The sequence below is a fragment of the Gymnoscopelus microlampas genome (assembly GCF_963454915.1).
Source record: "Gymnoscopelus microlampas genome assembly, chromosome: 9".
NCBI classification, from domain to species: domain Eukaryota; kingdom Metazoa; phylum Chordata; class Actinopteri; order Myctophiformes; family Myctophidae; genus Gymnoscopelus; species Gymnoscopelus microlampas.
In genome coordinates, this window is record NC_139946.1 from 28197191 (window position 1) to 28219366 (window position 22176).

Genomic DNA, 22176 nt, shown 5'->3' on the forward strand with positions numbered 1-22176 from the left:
GTGAAATGCAACTCAGATGAAGCCTGCACCAAGTGAGGCTTGAACTGGTGACCTTCAGGTTGTGGGGCACACATTTAAGCGAGAAGCCACCAACAGACAAGAACCTGTGAAAGGAGATCACAATGATGATACAGTTTCACGCAAATAGCTGAAAAATCCTGGGTTTAAGTGTTTTTCAAACTGCTCAAGATTGCGGACAATCTAAGGGCGGTGCTTACTGGTCAACGTGATAGATGTGTTCCTCATTAGTCAAGGCACATGTGTAAGCAGGTCTAATGGCTGTCGGCCAAACGAGGCATGACTTTTGCCTGTTTAAAGTTTAAATTTTCAAAAAATTGCTATAGCGCCCCCGTTTGACCAATTGGAGTAAGATTGGTTTCAGTGATATTTGGAATGGCCCTTTACATTTCTGCAAAGTTTCAAAGAATGGTAAGTCTGCATGTATGTGTTAGGGGCAGATGAATAATTGTCATAAAACTGCAATATTCATTGGCTCATTAAAGCTTCATTTTTTCACTTATGGAAGATATTTTGCAAACGTTTTTTGGTATAGGTCCAAAGTTCATGTGTAAAAAGTTTCGTGCAGATTACTCAAAAATCCCAGGAGGAGATAGGTTTTAACTGTTTTTCATATAATTCAAAATGGTGGGAGATCTAAAGGTCAGAGGTCAAAAGTCAGAGTGTGAAAGTTGTTCAGCATGAGGAGACGCATGTGTGCATCGAAGTTTCATGGCTGTAGGTCAAACACGGCATGAGTTGTACCTGTTCAAAGTTGGCATTTTTCAATTGAGTGCTATAGCGCCACCTTTTGACGAAAGATTGTGAGAATTATTTCTTGATCGTTTTTCATGACCATCTATCATATGGCCGAGTTTCATAAAAAGCGACTGCACGGTTCAGCCAGAACTGCCAAAAGTGGCAGAAGAAGAAACGGAAATAATGCGAATAACAATATGGGTCCATGCTGGAAGCCTGGCCCCATAATTAAGCTGAACATTGTAAAGTTTGAAGTTTTGAGGTGAAAGTATAAAGAAGGAGAAAGGGTCCAAAGTTTTGGTCAGAGTAAATTATGAGAAGATTTTTACTAGTTGCATAGTGAAATAATTACAAAAAAATAGAAAATGCCTGGCGGAGACAATAACATCACACAGGTAATTTGATGATTTATTTTGTAACAGTTTTAGAAATGATGCTTTTTGAGCCTGGACAGAACATGTAACAAAAAAAAAACCTTATCTCAAAAACAAACTCAAAAAGTCAAGTCTAAAGTCAAAACACGACAGTACTCTTAGCACTCTGGCCTTTTTTGATAGCTGTACTTGAACTACAAATTATACAAAAATATCAAAAAAAGCAATTACTCAAAGTCAAAAATCTCTGCCTCTTTCTCTTTCCAGAAAGCAAAGCTGCGGTCAATGTATTTACAGATTTCATCATTGCTGAAACTAGAAATGTCAGTTCCAGTTTTCATCAATTCGTCGGGGGTAGGGCTCTGAACAATGACTTTAGGCACCAGTCGGACCTCTGGGAGGGAGTGTTTCTTAACTTCTGGAATGACTTCGGACTGATTCCGCGCGTTCCCAAAGAACTTGAGCTTAATGTCCTCAAAACCATCCTTCCACTCACGGTTCCCGGCCTCGATGTCCTGTACCACAGCCTTGTGGAATTCCCGGACCGTCTCCCAGGGAAAGCCGCCCAGGTGGTCAAACACCTCAAAACACAGCAGGTGTCTCACTTTGCGCTCATCTGCAGGCAGATCCTGCTCCAAGATGTGAAAGTAGCCCAACATGAAGAGGTCGAGGGTGAGGCTGTCGTAGTCGACGAGCACCCCGTCCACGCGAGGCAGGAACTGCTCTGGAGAGTACAGGGCCTGCTGTTTGTGAAGCCTGCAGAGAGTGGTGGACAAAGTACATGACCCTATAACTTGAGTCAAAGTATAGATATTCTTGGTCAAATATGACTAAACTAGAAACTAGAAGTCCTCAGTTACTTTCTTTGGTTAAAGTACTGGAGTATGTTTTATTTTATAATTAATTATTTAAAACTACAAACACTGTATTATTTTCAAAATGCAATTTACATAACCTTGTAACTCACTGAAACAACCTAATGAATGCCCTGACTTGTTTATAGAACCACTATGCTACAAAGCCTACAGAAACACCTACAGTATAAAAACCGCAGCAATGCAATCGAATCAACAAAGGCATTAGTCAGACAGTGGAATTACTGTAGATGCCGAATCCTCCTCCAAAAAAAAAAGTATAACTAAAAAAAAAAGTAGAAAGTAATAACTGCCCCAATAACACTGATTCAGTGAGAAAAACTGAATAAGGATTGTATTCATTCACAACCAAGTAAAGCTTATGAACAAGGAACTACAGTATTTGTTTCATTTTGAGGTAACAATCACTCAATGATGTTCCATACAGCTCACAGAAATCTAAGGAGTCACCAGTACAATATTTGTCTTTGAAATGTAGTGGAGTAAAAGTCATAAGTTTTCAAAAAACAAATACTCAGTACAGATACAGTACAGATACTTGACAAATGTACAGTACTCAAGTAAACGACTGTCCATCACTGCTTGTGGATAAGGGTTGTACGATTAATCAAAATGCTGTACTGATCATCAGGCAATGGTGTTCCAGTGAGCCTCTAAAACAAAGCATTCTTGTGCTACTTATAATTTCTGACCAACGAATCAAGTCAACAATGTTGTTTTCCCCATAACCAAGAATTAGTATCACACAAGCATATTTAGCATTAAGTATTAGTATCTCATAGTCCCCCAATGAACAATTTCTCATGCATAAAAAATGCAATGTGGTGAAACTGACATGAATCATAATTCATATCACAATACAGAATACAATACACTGCAATGCAAGCCTTACCTGCGAATCTGTCTGGAAGGGACAATGGAGATCATGGTCTTCCAGTTCCCTAACATCTTGTTGACTGCACTCCTCTGCTTGAAGTAGTGTCCCAGCGAGCTGTTCATCATCATCTTCTTGTTGTCCTCGCTGCTCTTACGGTTTAACCCAGGCTTGTCAACCATGCCTGACCCCTTGCTGCTCATCTTCATCTCTGGAGAGTCTTTACTCTTCAGTGTAATCGAGTAGGCAGACTTCTTCCAGTGGCCCAGGAACAAGACCACAATGCGCTCTTTCCTGAGGCTGATGGTCTCCCTGACGTCAACTTCAACGACATCACCGACGTGCTCGTCGATGCCGGAGTCACTGCTCTGGTCCGTCTCAGCGGCGGGCTTTGGAGTTTTTACCTGCTTCTCTGCGTCCTGCTTCTCTGCGTCCTGCTTCTCTGCGTCCTGCTTCTCTGTGCCCTGCCTGTCAATGGCGGGGCTGAATATTGTGTCCTCCTCCGTGTCCACCGAATTTTGATTCTCAAAATTGGACTTGAGGTTTCTGACGGACACTCCAAACTGTTGGATCTCAGTCTCTATCTTCTCCCTCTCCCTGGTGGAGTTCCTCTCTCTCTCTCTCTCTGGCATCTGGGTAAAGACGGAGTTCAGGTCCCCGTTGGGCATCTTGCAGAAGGGCTGGTCCACAAGGTTGGTCAGGAGCAGGGACATGCTCTTAACGATGCCTGAAATGCGGCCGCACCACACAGGCAGAGGGACCTGACTGGTGAAGTTCCTGAACTGTGTGTTGACCGTGATGTTGACTATGGGAGCGGGCAGAATGTGTCGGAGCTCCTCGGCCAGGCGGGCCAGCTCCAGCTCGTAGCCCTCAGAGTTCTTCTGCAAGGAGACACTCAGAATCTGCTTCTCCAGGTAGATCAGGTCATCCTCGGTCAGCATCTCTCCGGAGGGCCCCAGGATGGCGTTGTGGGCCTGAGAGTACCTCCATGTGACCTTGGCCTCCTTGTCCCCGTTCTCCTGTTAGGAGAGGAGATTAATATGCAACATATTTTCAGGGTTTTTCAAATGGTTTAGGCATTGGAGAACAGTAGTAGTCGTAGTTACAAACCAAACCACAGAAATGTGAATTGACCAATTATCCAAATGGCCATAATTGAGATGTCTATTCTATAAACCAGAGCTCAATCAGAGAGAGAAAGCGAGAGAAAGAAACAGACACAGAGAGAGAGACAGGACAGACAGAAAGACAGAGAGACAGAGGGAAAAATGGAGAGAGGAGCTACGTATTCAAATATCAAAATGTGTTTTATCAAGTGTGTTTAACAATTTGTCATTTCTTCTTAATATGTCACTATAAACAGTTTAACTGCGCATGAGACTTCCGGGATGTGTGTACATGTGTTTGACACATTTTGAACACAGTTAATGTAGCGCTCATTAATGACATGCATACAACCCAGATGTGCATTTTTTTTGCTTCTGCCTCTGTTCTAAAAACATGGTGCTACTTGCTGCATGTACAAATGCTATGTTACCGTAATGTTCATGGCTCACCTTCCTCCTTTGGTCTTCCTCAGCCAGTAGCCTAGTCTGCAGCTGCCTAACCATGACCTGCCTCTTCCACTCAGCAATGGGACGACCCCTCTCGTCATGGCTGGGCACCAGGTAGTCCATGTCCGACAGGTTGGCCTCCTCTGTGGGCAGCACCACCATCTTGTTCTGCAAGAGCACACAGGGAACACCACTGGATGTCAGCTATTAGCAGCAGCAGCAGGAATGATATGAGTTCAAAGCAAGCAGTCACAGTAATAGTGTGAGAAAAGGGTAGACAGAGTATTCTGGCCCTTTATCCCCCCCCCCCCCCCCCGGATTAATAAGTACGCCTTGCAGAGCCCTGAGGCCCATAGGGCAGGAGCGTATTTCCTGTTTCCTTGCGTGAGGCAACTTGATGTACAAGTACACCTCCTAAACATAACACTAGTATGTTGCAGGGACTTACCCCAGTCCAACCCTTGATGCTGAGTGCCAAGCAAGGAGGCATTGGGTTTTTAGAATCTTTGGTATGATCCAGCCCGGGATTAAACCCCAACCTCCCAGTCTCAGGGCGGACACGCTAACAACAAGGCCAATGAGCTGGTGTACTACTGGAATAGTAACTAAATATATTGCTGACCCCTATTATCACCATTTAAAGACACTGTTAAGTATTGTAATAGCTTTTACGTTGTATAATCATTTTAGGGCAGATTTAAGAATGTAATCATTCAAGACAATGAAAGTATTATGATTTTAAGAGATGTAATTTTAAGACATATTTAAGAAAGAAAAAACCCACATTCTATTTTCAATAGGCTCATCCCATGTCATGGATCACCTCTACTCAGGCTATAATGGACTCTTTCTTTTCTTTAGTAGCAGTGCTAGAGTGGCTAGAAGCAGACAGTGCTAGTGTTTCTACTACAGTGGTAGCACTGCCTCAACCTCAACCAGCTCCATTGTCGCCACACCAGAATACTCCATTATGAAAAGCAGCAGAAAAAACACAAGCTCCCCAACATGACACTGACAGTAACACTGACATACAGTAAAGGTGGCTCTCCACCAAACTACTACTTCAGACTACTACAGACTGGCAGTCGAATGAAGTCGGGACGACTCTGGAGATGAGCCATTCCTATATGGCAAAAGCAGCTAACAGACAAAGAGAGCTGTTCAATAGAAGAGAGGGCAAGTTGAAGTCAGAGAGAAGGATCTTCCATAACAATGATCAGGGTTGCAGATGAAGATCAAACATGCAGTTTGATTTGGGAGTGAGGGGGGCTCCATACCAGCTGGGAACCCCCAAACTCAATCACTCGATCTGCCCCAAGTTGTGCTTACTCCTTGAATGTTAAAGGCTGCTGTTAGCCCAGACTCTTTAAAAGATGAAATCTTGTTCAGCATGGTATTTTCTTGCAGAACCATTGCAGCTGCCATCGGCTTCTGTTCATTGGTGAGGTCTCTCTTTGTCTCTGTGACCTTAGTTGAAGGAGGACATGAGTGCAAACCACATACTGGACATATACTGCAGTAGCAAAGTGAGAGATGGACTTATTGTGCTTAGGGGTGGCATTTTTATAGCCTAAGACATACGTATACTGTATATAATGATCTATTTATTCACAGCATTTCCCCTAAATATTATCAGGGGTCCAGATTAAATCAAACATGAGTTTGATTAGTGAATGAGGGGGGCTCCATGTCGGCCTTTGCCTGAAGCCCCCAACTCAGTCACTCAATCTGCCCCTGGTTGTGCTTACTGGTTGTCCTGTAAAGCCCCCTGACAGTTTTACAGATGAAATGGACTTCATGTTTCCGAACAGGCCTTTGTCAGTCAAGTTGCGTGCATCCGGCTTCATCTTCTGTTCAACGGGGATGTTTTTCTCGGTCTCAGTGACCTTGGTTGAAAGAGGATAAGTTAAACAGAGCTACCCAGGGAGACCAGATATTAGGAGAAGGAAATACAAGTAACAGTTGCCAAACTCTGCAGGGTAACTTTGCTTTTTTTTGCATTAAAAACAACTAACCACTGCTAACAGTACTGTTTCTAATAGCGGTGTTATCACTGCCTGGATCACCACCAGCTCCATTGTAACCCACTAAGTATTCCAGCAAAAACAAAGCTACAGTAAGAGTCTAAAGGCCCCACTAGCAGCCCTAGAGGTTGTGTTGTTGAGATAGCTTGTTTGGGACCAATGTGTTGGACTGATAAGTTTGATGGCAATCTACCCATAATGGTTATGAGATACGGTATATGATATGTTTATGTTTGCAAGGTTGGCATTTTGGCCTGAGGGTGGCACTAGAGGAAAGGCCATGGGGGTTACTAAAATCAGTAGGGTTCATCATTCGGGAAGCATTAAGGTGTTCAGCAAATTCCATGGCAATCCAGCCAGTAATACATGTATTCTTTGTTACCAAAGTGTTCGATGGACGAAACAACACTGCCATCCTTAGAGCACCACCACTAGCGGGTAAAAACATACAGTAAGTGGCCTTACCCAGCATTAAACTGACAGTAACAATGATATACTAGAAGATGATCCAATTCTGTGGCCAGCTAAAAGACAAATAGCAGTGCACTGCTCAATAGTGAAGAGAGGGCAAGTTTAGTTTTTTTTTCCAGAGAGAAGGATTTTCTATAAAAATGATCAGGGGTGCAGATGTAATCAAACATACAGTTTGATTTGGTATAGTAGTGAGGGGGCTCCTCACTCAATCTGCCCAGGCTGTGCTTAATCTTTGAATGGAAAAGCTTCTGCTAGCCCAGACTCAGCTGCCATCGGCTTCTGTTCATTAGGGATGTCATTCATTGTCTCTGTGACCTTGGTTGAAGGAGGACAAGAGTACAAACCACATACTAGACATATGCTGGTAAAGTGAGAGATGGACTTATTGTGCTCAGGGACAGCATTTTTAACAGCTTAAGGGTGCGGTTACACCAAAATGTAATCCTGCCTATGCAGGCGGATTCTGCCAATGCTTTTCAATGGGAACAGAGCGGTTCATTGCCATTTGCGGATTTCTGCTCCGTTCCCATTGAAAAGCATTGGCAGAATCCGCCCTAATAGGCAGGATTCAAATTCGGTGTGACCGCACCGTAAGACATAATACTGTATAATGATTTATTTACAGCATTTCACCTATAATGTGTCCAGATTTAATCAAACATGATGTTTGATTAGCGAGTGAGGGGGGCTCCATGTCGGCCTTTGCCTGAAGCCCCCAACTCAGTCACTCAATCTGCCCCTGGTTGTGCTTACTGGTTGTCCTGTAAAGCCCCCTGACAGTTTGAAAGAGGAAATGGACTTCATGTTTCCGAACAGGTCTTTGTCAGTCAAGTTGCGTGCATCCGGCAGCGTCTTCTGTTCAACAGGGATGTTTTTCTCGGTCTCAGTGACCTTGGTTGAAAGAGGATAAATTAAACCAGAAGCAGAGCTACCCAAGGAGACCAAAAGATTATAATTAAATAAAAGTAACAGTTGCCAAACTGTGCAGTGTAACTTTTCTAATCTCACTTCCACCAGCAGAAACAAAGCTAAGACTCTAAGAGGTTGTGTTAGACTGACAAGTTTGATGGCAATCTACCCATATCAATATGAGATACTGTATGTTGTTTGCAAAGTTGCCATTTTGGCCTGAGGGTGGCACTACTAGAAGAAAGGCCATGGGGTTAACAAAATCAGTAGGGTTCATCATCCAGGGAGTATACAGCAGATTCAATGGCAATCCAGCCATTAATGTTTGTGATATATTCTTTGAGAGCAAAGTGTTGGTAGGACGAAACAACAATGCCATCCTTAGAGCACCACCACTACCAGGGATAAACACATACTGTAGGTGACCCTCCCCAACATTAAAACTGACAGTAAAATGACATAGTGGAGGATGACCCATCTCTGTGGCCAGATAAAAGACAAATAGCAGTGCACTACTCAATAGTGAAGAGAGGCCAAGTTTAAGTCAGAGAGAAGGATTTTCCATAAGAATTATCAGGGGTGCAGATTTTAATCAAACATACAGTTTGATTTGGTAGTGAGGGCGCTCCTCACTCAATCTGCCCAGGTTGTGCTTACTCTCTCAATGGAAAACACTTCTGCTAGCCCAGACTCTTTTAAAGATGGAATCCACCCCATGTTTCTGAGGATGTTTTTTTCACCCAGAACCTTTGCAGCTGCCATCGGCTTCTGTTCATTAGGGATGTCATTCATTGTCTCTGTGACCTTGGTTGAAGGAGGACAAGAGTGCAAACCACATACTGGATATACTGGCAACAAAGTGAGAGATGGACTTATTGTGCTCAGGTGTGGCATTTTTACAGCTTAATAGTGAATGAAGAGAGGGCAAGTTCTTCAGAGAGAAGGATTTTCCATAAATATTTTCAGGGGTTCAGATTTAATCAAACATATAGTTTGATTTAAGAGTAAGGGGGCTCCATGTCGGCCTTTGCCTGGAGCCTCCAACTCAGTCACCTAATCTGCCCTGGTTGTGCTTACTGGTTGTCCTGTAAAGCCCCCTGACAGTTTTACAGATGAAATGGACTTCATGTTTCCGAACAGGCCTTTGTCAGTCAAGTTGCGTGCATCCGGCTTCATCTTCTGTTCAACAAAGATGGGGGTTTCTTAAGATAGATTTAAATACTGTAATTATTTTAAGACAGATTTATTTCCCTTAAAAATGATCAGGGTTGCAGATTTAATCAAATCCAGTTTGATTTGATTCAGGATTTCAGTCACTCAATCTGGCCCTGGTTGTGCTTACTGCTTCTTCCGTAAAGCCGGCTGACTGTGTTAAAGATGGCGTGGACTTCATTTCACTGAGCGGTTGTTTTTCGGGCAATTGGCTTGAGTCCAGCAGCAGCTTCTGTTTGGTTGAAGGACATTGGGCAAGAACGCATGAACACATAATAACGTAATAACTTCTTGCTCATAATGTAAAAAGGTTATTTCATTATACGCCAGTTACCTACTATACAGATTTAGCCACAATTTGTTCATGAATAATGAACAAGAACACACACAAACGGTACATATGTACATTTGTTGTGTATGTACAACAAGTTGTGTATTCCCAGAATACACTTGTTGTAAATGTTTCTTTAAATAAATAAAATAATATTTTTCGATAAGATTGTTGAAAACGTCTTGTCATGCCAACATTTTTATTATGTTATATGCAGATTATTATATTCTGAGTTTTTACTAAGCAAAAATAGAACATTTTTAGGTATTACTTTATGCGCAGATATTCTTTTTTTTGTTTGATTTGGGAGTGGGGGGTCTGCATACTGGCCTTTGCCTTGGGCCCCCAAACTCGGTCACTCTCCCTTAAAGATGAAATGGATTTCATGTCCAACCACATACTGGACATCAACTAAAGAATCACTGGGTCAGAGTGATTATGCGCTCAAAATAAACAATAACACAGTAACAATGTAAGGTAGGGGTGAACGTATTGCGCTTACTGCTTGTACTTTAAAGGTTCCTGATATCCTCGAATCTTTTAAAGTTGTTATGGACGTCATTTCCTTGAGCAGGCTTTTTTCGCCAAGGCGGCACGCATTTGGCAGCGTCTTCTTTTCATCTTTTGCTGCCTCGACGACCTTGGTCTGAGTAAAACCTTTAATAACTGCAAAGAAAACCATAAGCGGTTTGTGTTATTTTGGGTTTTCGTGCTTTTTCCCCCCTGCAATCATACCGTTTCCATTTTCAATGTTATTTTAAACACATTCTCTTTCCTTGAGCAGCGTATTAACCGGTGATCAGATTAAATGAATCACATTGAGGCGCGGATCTCACCGGATGTCGCTACCTGAACCTGTTCTATGACGTCACTTTTGACCTTCTCGTGTTGGCCAGGCGTGTGAGATGACCTACGACTGGCTGCAGGGTGTCTTGCCTGGGGAGTATCATCTACCTCTGGTTGCTGATTGGGTGAAAAGAGTGACAATGCCGAGAGCTTTGTGGTTACAAGACGCTTGATCGAAGAAAACAAATGTGAGCAAAGCAAATGAACCGGATCAATATGGCTTTCACCTTTAAGCTGGCCATCTGTGTGCTATGTTTGTGACTGTCCCCGCATGTGTCACTCAGGCACCGGTAATAGTCCTCTCCGCTGGGCTGCCACGACACTATCGTCTTCCCCTTGACTTCCTCCTCTATTAGAGCAGTCTCCTCGACGGGCTGATCCGCAGTAAAGGGCTGGCAGAGACAACACAGGGAGAAAGAGACGTTTTTAACCACTTGAAGCTGCAATACATAATTTTGTTATTGAATGCAATGTTACATTCATCAATCTGCATGGTAGAGTATGTTAATACAGTATAACTAGCACAACTGTAGTGGTTGGATGTGGTCTCCCTGCTCTTCAATTATGACATTTAGATCTTGTGGTCGGGTAGGACCACTACTGGTTGACAAGAGGTATTGCATGCAACTCTGATGGAAATGCCGCGCCTTGCCAAACATGCTCTTTGTTATGGCTGAACAGTAAAAATGTCTGCGCTCGGATGTTGGGGGACCCGGAATCAAAGTTACGGATTGCAGCTTTAAACCCCATATACTTCGTCATCCAACAAATAACAAAAATAGCCCGTCTACAGACTACAACTTGGTGATAGCCAATAGCAGACAGCCAAATAGACGATCTACTTGCTACAGGGGGGCTGCCAAATTCTGGTGTGATAGGAATGTTTTTGTCCCCCCCACCCCAATACACATTAATATGAATCCAAATTATTACCAAGATAATTTGTAAACAAAAAACATTTAATTTACCCAACACTGCTGTCAAAGAAACAAGCCATCAAAGCTGCAGCATCACACAAGGAGGCAATAGTCAGCCTGTGGAATACTTCCAAGAAAGTCTCCAATATCTCAACGGTCAACAGACCTTGATGAGACAATTAGCTAAATACGGTGAGCTAGCTTTGAAAGCATCTCATCAAGTTGCATGGAAGGTTTTCTAAAAACAAACAAACAACAACACTATATTATACAATATATTTAGTCCCTGTTTCGTCTCTCTATCCGCTAATTGGTCCTTGGCCTCAAAAGATTAACCCCCGGTGTCGAAGGAACAAAAAGCAGTGGGCTAGTATAGACCCCTGGGGGATTCCGGTCCACTAAGTATATAGGGATTAAGTGGTTAAAGCCCCATGGGGGACCAAAGAACAAATGGGAGCTGGTGTATGTACAGTACAGTAGTGTAGAAGTATAGTATATGTGTAGAGGAGCGCAGGGTGAAAGAGAGCAAACTTGAGTGTACTGACAACATTTCACACCACTGCAGGGCGGATGCAACATATACAGTATGGAAACATTTACACATGCATCCCCCCCCCCCACCTTAATGAACCTGTAATGTTCTAATGGAGTCCATGCAGAATGCATATCAAATTCAGCTCTCCAAGGACATAAAAAAAAAAAAACTAAACATCAAAGTGCGGTCCTGATAGGGCTGCCGCACGCTGTTGTGTTGTGCTTTGTCTCCATGAGGTGGTCCTTGCCGTTTCCTGTCACACGGCACTTTGATGTCTGGCAGCACCCAATACGCTGTGACACCGCTCCGGCAGGATGAATAAACTTCCCAGAAGTTGTGTAATACGCAAACAGATAAACAGTGTGTGCGTGTGTGGGGGGGAGGGGGCAACGGGAAAAGGGTGGAGGGTGGGGGGTGCAATTCCTTTGTGACCCTTCTTGTAACAGTTCAACGTCCTCGAAGCCACAACGCGTTCGCTCTTGTGTATTTAATTAGATCCAGTGGCCGGCCAGCATTTGGTTTTCATCAGCACCCCATCATAATCGCCACGCTGACATAGATAGCCTAACCTCGGCTTTGCCGGGATCCACTCTCTCTCTCTCTACCCCTCCTATTATCCGAGGCCACAGAGACCCCAGGCAGGAGGCAGGAGCAATGGTTTCCCCACAAACAGCTCCTTACTGTACCACTGACAGACACAGAGTCAGGATTCTGTAATCCCCGTGGGGAAAGCCACAAGTGACTGGAAATTGTTTGAGAAAAACATACAGCATCTATTTACATAACATTATGTCACTTAGTTTTTTTGTCTTTTCTCTGGAATTCATAATGAAAATAGCTTTTTCCCCCTTATGTAAATTACTGAAGTTTATGGTGATGAATTTCAACATGGAATGCATACATTGGTATACATTATACAGAGTACACTTAAATGTAAATACATGTCCGCCTACACTTTCCTAGCATCTTGGTCATGTGATTTCCTACACCTTGGAGATGAGTGTTTGTGGGTCTGCAGCAATAACCATCAAGATACAACAAGAATCCATCTCTCTACCAATTTTTGTTGTTACTTAAAACAGCTGCTTGGGGTCTAGCTAAACTGTACAATGCCTCACTTGCCAACTCAGTGATGTGTCAAATGACAAAATCTTTTAGCACATTAATCAATTAATCAATCTTCCTCATTCTAGCATACTGCTCACACAGCTCTTACAGTAATCCAAACTCTAAAACCTTTTCAGGAATATAAACACTGAATAATAAGAACATCTTCAGAAGCATCCAACTATGACAGAATATTGGAAGCCATTAGCTTAGTCATGACTAACAGTAAATAGCTACTATAAGAGTGACCAGAAAATAGTTAAAATTCTGCCAAGCCAGCCTCTTGCTGCTATGGCTCGCCTCAGGAGATTCACTAAAACTACCACTCCCATTAAAAGAAAATAGTCTTCAGGCTGCAAAGAAAACAGTTATATTCAAGCAGTAATAGAAGTAACATTTTAATAAATAAATGAATAAATAAATAAATGAATAAGTAAACAAATAAATAAATTAAGTCATTTAGTAAATAAGCAACAAACAAAACAAAAAACCTGGAAAACAAACAGACAATACTAGGCCTTACTAAGCTTGACATAATATCTTCTATGAACGGGCTTAGGACTTACTGTGAAACTCTGGCGGCGCTGACTTGTGCAGTCTGGCCACGTATCCAGGCAGCCCCCTAACAGTTGAGGATATGACACTATCTGCAGATGACCCACCATCCGTTTGACACCATCGTCAACATCTCAGCGTGTGGCCAAGGGCCGCAGGGCAATAAACAATAAACTCTGATCGGAGAATGTTGTTAATAATTAAAGGGAGAGGATAGGGTGGCTGGTAATGCACCTAATGCACGGACAAACCAATGGCCATGTTGTTGCACGAAGGGAGGTATCAGCGGAAGGCTGTCAAAGCAGCTGGAAAAGAGATACTTTATCCATCGCATTCAGGTGCTTTTTCCACTCTCTTCTGCTGAATGAGAAAGCCATCACGTCCTTTTCTTTTTTCTTTTTTTTTTTGGCAACGTCCACCTGAGATGATTAGCAAAATGCCATTGTGGAAACACAAGGACTGCCATAGGTCTTGACCTGAATTCACGCCGGAACTAACAGATGATGTGGAAAAGCTGATGGGAAAGTCTGGATGAGGGAAGGATGGTCTGAGATAAACATAAGTCTCTTGTATCACGCTCAGTCATTAGCACACAGACCTTTGTCCAAATGACAGGAATAGCGTGCCTGTTGTGACAAACTGTGATCACGTTCTCTGGGATCAGATGACTGCGAAGTCATCATTCATCAATCCACTGAGTTTCCTGAGAGATACATAATTTTACGTCCCCATTAAATCAACAGGTTCAGTGGTGGAGTCCTTAAGTCTGAGTTATACTTAGTTTTGCGCGGGTGTCGTGCACAGAAAATTGCAGATCTACCAGCTTTGTGACGTGCTGTGAGCTTGTAGATCAGCTATTTTTGGTGTGCGACACCCATGGACAACTAAGTATACAGTAAATCAACCATTAGGCCTACCTGAATGCATTTAAAACAAACACACACTGAGTTTGAAAGCAAAAGAATGCATGGAAGTAGGATTTGCCTCCTACCCTCTTATCAATACACATCTCCGGAGGTCTGTCAGTAATGGGGATCACAGGGCTTGTTCAGGGATTTGATTTAGACTTGTGTAGAATTGTAGAATACGTCCCCATGTGTGATAAACATTGTGCTGTAATCCGGCCAGGGTCTTTGTGAGATTTCGGAGACAGATCTGTATCCAGAGGCTTGATGCAACAGAAGATGAGGGTTTAATGAGAAGCATGCCTGTGCATTCTTTTATCTTCGCTGTAGTGAACTGGGAGAGGACGAGCCCATGCACAAAGTTCACAAGGTACCCTCTAGTGGCGATGGTGATTTAGACCACAGCACCATGGGATTCGTCACCCACAGTCATCCATGGCAAATAGCTTGTTCTTCCTCATAGGTAACATAGTAAAAGAAGAAAAGCACAGTGATGAATGACAGGACATTTGGCCTGATTCTGTCCAAAAACATGTTCTAAAAATACCAGTTGTGGACCACAATGTTTTTGGCAAGATTGTCGTGAATGAAGAGTGAAAAAAAAAGAGTATGTGTGCAAAATAAACCTCACGCCACGCACTGTTTATTTGAACGCAGCTGTTCCTGAGAGGCATGGTGAGGAAGAGCGCTGGGCTCGGGGGCGGCTCAAAACATGGGGAAACACACGCAACTCTCCTGGTCAGCGGTCTAGCAATCCATTTGGGTCAACGATCGGAAATGAGAATCTGACACTTTGGAACTGATGAACCCAGTGACACAAATGCAGAACACACCACAAGCGTAACTGAAGCATGCCTGATCCTACAAACAGTAACACTGTACGTTCCAGAGTGCTCCTCCGAATATGACAAGAAAGGACTTAAAGCGTGCCATTTCTGGTGCTTCAGATGCCCTATCGGATGAACCCACTTTGTTGTCATCATTTCTATCGGGCAGTGCCAAGAAATATAATACTCCACACGGTCTGCTACCACACTGTGTGGTATTCAGGGGTGACCATTGTGACACTTCCAAGCCCTGGAGAAAGAAAAAAAAACAAAAAAAGAAAAAAAAAACATGACACACAATCAAACGTGGGATTGAAGCCAGTGACGTCCTGGTCTCCAGGCCCTCTGGGGGATAGGGTTGCCTGTTCCCGGCATCAGAATGGTGAAAACGCTGAAACTTAAGCTCCTGGATCTCATAACGGGCTCAGCCCCTAAGGCCTTCCACCCGAGCCACTGGAGAGGGTAACTGATAGGCTCGTTGGCTGGCGGTGGCTCTGCCTGCGTCCAACGTGGCAACGGCTCCTGTGCTAATTAGCTTCCCCATTGTTGACAGAGGATTATTGCTGAGGGAGCACAGCCCATCACTGGCTCCCCGTCATCAACCACTTCACATATGAGTACTCCTCCTCCTCCTGCTGACTTATTCATTGTTTCTATTAGTTGAATAGCTTCCGTTACTATCTCACGTCGTCCGTAGCGGCCGACGTCACAAGCCCTGGGCCTACGGCTAACGAGGCAAGTGTAAAGATAGCTCTCACGTCCCACAGGTGGACTGGCTGTTATTTTCGCGGGTCGACTGTACAGACAGGGTGGTCCGTCTCCACTCTTCCAGCCCGTCTGTCTAGTTAAAGGAGAAATATTATCACTTAACCCCTTCTCAGATTTCAGTGATGAAAGGCAATGCTCCCTGTCCAACAATTAATGAACCTTTTGAGGGATACACAGAGAAAGGGGAAAAAAGACAACAAATATATAGTACCAGGCTATGCAAAGCAAGCACCCTTTGCTTTCTTTAAAGGAGTAATTTCTATCAATTACACACCGCATGAAGCCTTGAATTCATGGATATTCTTTTGTTGTTGCATTCCTGAGCCAATAATTTGATGACCGGGTCATCGGTCAATAGGAGACTCGGTAGGAGACTCTTTGAGTCTCTGCCGGTCATCAAATTATTGGCTTAGAATTTAAGGCCTCGTGGGGTGTGTAATTGATAGAAAATAAGTAATGTTTTGGGTGAACTACTCCTTTAAGGCCAATGCAAGCCAGATTTAGATCTTGTGGTGCCCTGATCGGGATTCACTGCGGTAAGGTGCAAACAAGGTGTTGACACTGAAATATTCATCAGTTAAATTAAGGGGTGCCGTACTTAACACTCAAAACAAAAGAGCTAATCTCAGAGAGTCCTTGGCGGTAACTGAGAAGGCCAAAGCCAATCTGCTGCTGTACATGGATTTAGCGGCTCAGTCTGTGATGCCTTATTAACCACCAATACCATCATTGTCCACCTTTTACGCCTATTAAATTGAGAGTCAATCAATTAAGTTGAGCGGCTTCAGCGCGGGGCCGTGTTGAATTACGTACATGTTCAAGAATAAGTAATATGACAGTGATTGCCGTGATGAAACTGATATGAAATTGTGCAGCAGTTGCACAATCTCCCAGATGTCTGCTGCTGACTGCCTTCCACGTCCAGGCTTTGATTTGCGCGCCAAACAAAACAGCAGCTTGGCGATGCAGTGGCCACAAACTCGACCGAGGCTTAGTGCGCCAGAAAATGTAGGTTAAGTTAACCACATGAACCCTAGCGCCTCTGTTCTGGGGGCGAACAATTGGCCAAAATAGCTGATTTTTGTGAGCATGTAGATCCGCTATCTTTTTTATTACGAGATTTGGTGTAGAGGGACAAAAGGAGGGAGCCTAGTACAGACTCCAGGGGGACTCTGGTCAGCGAAGTATATAGGCTATAAGTGGTTACATTAAAAGGGGGGTTCTCACATGTTTCTCCATGGCACGGAGGTAGCTGGCACATTCGTAGTGTCCGTTGTACTCTGCCAAGTCTGCTGCCGTGAATCCATCGATGTCTCGCTCCAAGGGGTTCGCCTGATTGGTCAGAAGGACTTTGCAGCACTGAGAGATAGAAAGAGAGAGAGAGATAGAGAGAGAGGACACATTAATTATAAGCACCTTATTGTATGTAATACATTTAATTATGAACAGAGACCACGGCCGACCTCTAGCTCCCTGTTCTCCGCAGCGTCATGCAGGGGCGTGCCCCCCCAGTAGTCTTTGATGACCTTTGCCCCCATGCCAAGCAGCCTCTCCAAGATGCGCCGGTGCCCTCCACTGGCGGCAAAGTGCAGAGCAGTTGCTCCTTCTTTGTCTTGGCAACATATGCTTAAGTCGGTGAATGTGACCTGTGTCGGGCAGATCAGACACGATCAAGGTAATATTGTGACACACACACACGCACACACACATACACACACATAATTATTATTAATGTTTGTTGTTTGGAACAGTTGGTATGGTTTTGAACAGTGTACTACCGACCAGCCAGACCACCACAGCATAGTGGCCCATGTGCGCAGCAGCGTGCATGCCACTCATGCCGTCATTGGCCCTCAGGTGGACATCAGCCCCGCAGTCCTTCACCAGGTACTGGGCCACATGCAGGTGTCCCTCCTGGCAGGCTAAGTAGAGTGGCGTTGCACCATTGCTCATCTGCCGGTTAACACAGCTGCAAGGGAGATGTAGGTAACGTACGAAACGATAAGGCATTGAAACCGAGAGGGAGGTCTTATAGTGTCCAAACACAGAGGATAACGTCATGTGGTCTTTTATCTGTGCTGTCAAACCGCCTCGCATCCGTGACTCTTCTCTGAAATCTCAGATGTCGTCTATTCACTGCGCAACGCTTTCAACTGCACGCCGTGTGAAATAAATACCAATCGCTTTAGTCGCTGATAAAGGGGGTTTTCATGGGTCCAAAAATCTCTGATCTGAAAAGTGGACAGTGGATCGGTTATCAGGTGGTCCGCAACATCTGAGCACGCCGTTCAAACGTACGGCGTCAGGCCTCGTTTACATTACATACACATACTGTACTTGTAACAAAGGCCGCTGACATGTGACAGACAGTCACCGGTCATCCATTATTCAAGAGCTGCTGATGGTCTCATGTGATGTACTGTAGCGACCCCACCGCGTGTCATGCAAATTACAGCCGTGCCCTCCAGTAACAAAGACATGAAAGGGGGAGACGACTGTGACATGGCTTTAGTTGTCTGAGTCTGAGTGCTTAATGTCTCAGGTTCAGAGGGTCGGGGGGAATTTAAGGCAGAGGGCGGATGACATTTCACACAATCCCCTCTCTTTTGACTTTTGACTGGGCTTCATTGCAGCGACCCGTACACTGTCAGACGCGCTCGGGTGTAGCCGACTGCATTAAGTCCCCATGTTCAATTATGAATTACCCTCGAAAAGTGAAGTCGGCTGATTGTCTGGTTAAGAATCTCCAAGCATCCCAAGCACATGAAATAAGAACTTATCTATTTTCCGTCATCATTTATTTAACTCAGAATCATGATCACATGGTATGGATGGAATCGTACATAAACTCTGTACATTACAATAACAGTATCAGTAAAGTAGTCTAACCTGTTCTCTTAATATTTTCATCAGTGGGACTGTTCCGGAGAATATTTTCAAACTATTTTTTTTAAATGTAAATATTAATAAAAAACGATATTATTTTAGTTTATGAAAATATGTCTGACTGTATGTGAATCATGTCCTATCTGATATTTTTTTTTTTACGTTCTGTTAATTGATTTTTTTTTTTTTTTTACATACTCACAGGTCATATAGTCATTACTGAAGCAAATAAACAAAGTATCTCAAAACAGTCAAGAAAATTAGTGGGTAACAGACTCAGTCCTATCTGAACTTTAAACCTGCTGTGATGTGCTCACATCCTTATCACGTGGATCTAAAGCAGTGGCTTTCAACCAGTGGTCCTTGGGGGGTACCAGGGGGTCCCCAGTGAAATTAGTTAACAAAGCGTCACAATTAACCACTTAGCTTTGGCTATTAAAAAATAGTAGATCTGCTATTTTTTTTTAATCTTGAAAATGTGTGCAATCTTTGAATATATAACATTTTTAACTCTTTGAATCTGGGGGTCCCTGGCACAAAACAATTTCAAATGGATACATATGAATTTGGGGGTCCTTGGCATGAAAACGTTTGAGAACCACTGATCTAAAGTGTTATTCAAGGTGGGTGGTCAGGATGAGATTGTCTGTACGTGTATACAGTAGTCAAGGGACTGCCAGTGATTTAAATTGGTTGATAGGCATGCTATTAAAATGAATTCCTTTATTAACAATTAGTAATAAATGCAATTTAACCAATAGGGTTACCAAGTCAAATGAATTCTTCCATTAATCACCTCCTCCTGGCTTCATGTCGAAGGGTCCTTAAGCAAGACACTTAACCTTTTGACCGGCAACGCATCAGTGTCATTTTTAGATTTCTTTGGCTATTGAAAATGTGCAGATATACAAGCTCATAGTGTGGCACCGAGTGGCGCACTATGTGCTTGTAGATGTGCTATTTTTATTTTATCGTGAAAATGTGTGGAAATCTTTGAATATATATATTTTTAAAGCGAACATTTGAAACTCAAATCTTTGCTTTTCTGGGGGTCTTAAAGGGTTAAAACCTAACTGCTCCCGATGAGCAGGCTGGTGCCTTGCCTTTGCCGTCGGTGTGTGTGAATATGTGTGTGAATAGGTGAATCTACCACACATTGCAAAGCACTTTGGATAAAGGTACTACTGTATAGCAGTGGTTCCTCAAAATGGGGTCCGGGGACCCCCAGGGGTCCTTGAGGGGGATCAAGGGGGTCCCCAGTAAAATGTGTTACTAATAGTGTCAAAATCAGTTTAACCACTTTAACCCTGTATACATCGGCTATTTGAAAATAGCAGATCCCTCTACAAGCTGTCACGATGCCACGCGTCGTGGTGGGCTTGTAGATCGGCTATTTCCATAAAATCTTGAAACATTTTATCTACACAAATCTTGTATGAGGGTCCCTGGCACAGCATATTTCGAGATGGGGGTCTGCGGTCCGCAAAATACTAATTTGGGGGTCCTTGACTTGAAAGAATTTGAGAATCCCTGCTGTATAGAAATCAGACTCAGCAGGCCTTTGACACAGATCAAATGGAACATTTACTGAGCCGAGCTCATTGGCCTTTGGGCGCAGAAAGGCCAACAGCGAGGATGAAGACAGGCAGATGAAGGTCTTACCCGGGTGCTTGCTGAACCAGTAGTTTCAGACAGGTGAGGTCTCCCTTGGCGGCAGCGTAGTGTGCAGGCAGCGCTCCACAGTGCGTCTCCACCTCGGCCACACCCCCGACAGACAGCAGCCACTTAATTACATCCACACAACCGAAACGGGCCGCGAGGTGGAGCGCGGTGGCTCCGCCAGCATCCTGGTTCTAGAAGGGACCAGAAGGCTGACTGTTTCACTGTACATTACATTATTAACAGCATTCTCAACCCTAACAGTATCACGATGCATGCTGTAATGAACCTTTAGATGCACAAAAGAGACACTCAAGCATGATCAGGTATACCACACACTAAACAGCAAACAAATAAGGATCCAAATTTAACTTTGATGAGGCTATCAAAAAGAGGCATTTATTTATTTGTTGGCAATGCAAACCGTAGAGTTGTTCATGAGGAAAAGTCATTGTCCTTGGGACCTCATTCCAAAAGCTATATGCTAGTGGGTTTCAGTGGGACAACAAATACTTAATGAAGCTAATGATGGTAAAGTATGGAACTCTGCATGTGTTCTTTTTCTTGAAAAGCCATCTGCAAATTACCACCTTGATGAATTGCCCTGTTACTAGTAAAAATTGAAGAGTGAGGACAGCCCCATACCCATCTGGACATAATTAGAGAGCCGATGTAATTCTACAGGATATCGAGTAAGTCAACACCATGATGTAATCAGCTGGTAAGACATCTGACATGGTACTCTGCAGTACCTTTTACAAATGTAGTTGCGTAACCCTGGTTGGGGATCAGTTAGAATGTCAGATGACCAGGAGAAGCCATCTCCTCAATTTGGATTGACATTACACTCAACTCAACTGAAAGGCAAGTGAAAGCCCGGATGTGTGCCCTTCCGTCTCTGGCGTTGACCTCTGCAGTGTGGTTCTATCCGTATTGGAGCTTGACAGACTCACCTCGATGTTGCATCCGCACTGGTCCACCAGCCACTGCAGTTCGCGGGTGTGGCCAGTGGCCGCTGCATCATGTGCTGGCGTGGCTCTGTTCAAGGCCCGGGCGCCGGCTGTGAGGCCCAACTCGCTTACCAGGAAACACAGGCACTCCAGGCGGCCACACCGCGCTGCGTGGTGCACCGGGCCGGCACCCTGGGCATCAGTGATGTCTGGCAAGAGCTGACCACAGGACGCCAGCTCCCTCAGGGTTGCCAGGTCCCCGGAACGAGCTGCCTGGATGGCTCGGTGCAGCACCATCCCCTGGCACTATCTCCCTGGGCTGGAAGAGTAAGCTATGGCACACAGTAGACGCTCGCTGGAGCTCCTTGGATCCCTGTGAGCTACCGTCTCTGGCATGAACACAGGCCAACGCTCTCTCTCTCACACACACACACACACACACACACACACACGTGCACACACATACACACACACACAAACCATATGCACACATGCACTCATTGCCTCCTCCCGAGCCAGGAAAGCGACACCCGAGCAGCAGCCAGCTGGCCGGCGGGACTGTGGGACGAAGAGGAGGGGGTCAGGCCCAGTGAGATAGAAAGGTAATGAAAGACGGGTGGAGGCACAGCGCTCATGGCCTCCCGCTCCCCTTTGTGCAGCGGTGAACACATGCTGGCATACGCAGCCGCGCTTCACTGGAGACGGGGGAACCGAGGCGGCACGGAAACTTAAGTAACGGGAGAAGTCACTGCCAAGCCATGGAGGATTACGATGAGTGTGTTTTTATTTCACAACTATTTAAAAAAAATTGAATTCAGCTGGGAGTGAATAAAAAAAGC

The 22176-nt window shown here is 44.1% G+C and overlaps 1 protein-coding gene across 1 annotated transcript; it reads right to left on the reverse strand.

Annotated features, from left to right (window-relative positions):
* Positions 1-1146: 1146 nt before the first annotated feature.
* Positions 1147-21878, reverse strand: espnla (espin like a). The gene is made up of 11 exons (XM_084066072.1): positions 21341-21878; positions 20391-20581; positions 17625-17811; positions 17306-17488; positions 17070-17201; positions 10456-10620; positions 10219-10345; positions 9885-10048; positions 4436-4600; positions 2898-3898; positions 1147-1886 (listed from the first exon to the last, which is right to left on the reverse strand). Exons 1-11 carry the CDS (start codon positions 21632-21634, stop codon positions 1358-1360), a joined length of 3138 nt encoding a protein of 1045 aa, XP_083922198.1. The 5' UTR covers positions 21635-21878; the 3' UTR covers positions 1147-1357.
* Positions 21879-22176: the final 298 nt, after the last annotated feature.

Bases quoted from the DNA above. Each gene is read 5' to 3' on its own strand.
- espnla (XM_084066072.1), bottom strand. From the start codon at position 21,634: ATGGTGCTGCACCGAGCCATCCAGGCAGCTCGTTCCGGGGACCTGGCA. The intron at 17,489-17,624 runs GTCGGTAGTACA...TGCCCGACACAG, and splicing joins ATGCTGTGGTGGTCTGGCTG to GTCACATTCACCGACTTAAG. The intron at 10,621-17,069 runs GTGAGAACCCCC...TGTCTCTGCCAG, and splicing joins TCCGTGCCATGGAGAAACAT to CCCTTTACTGCGGATCAGCC.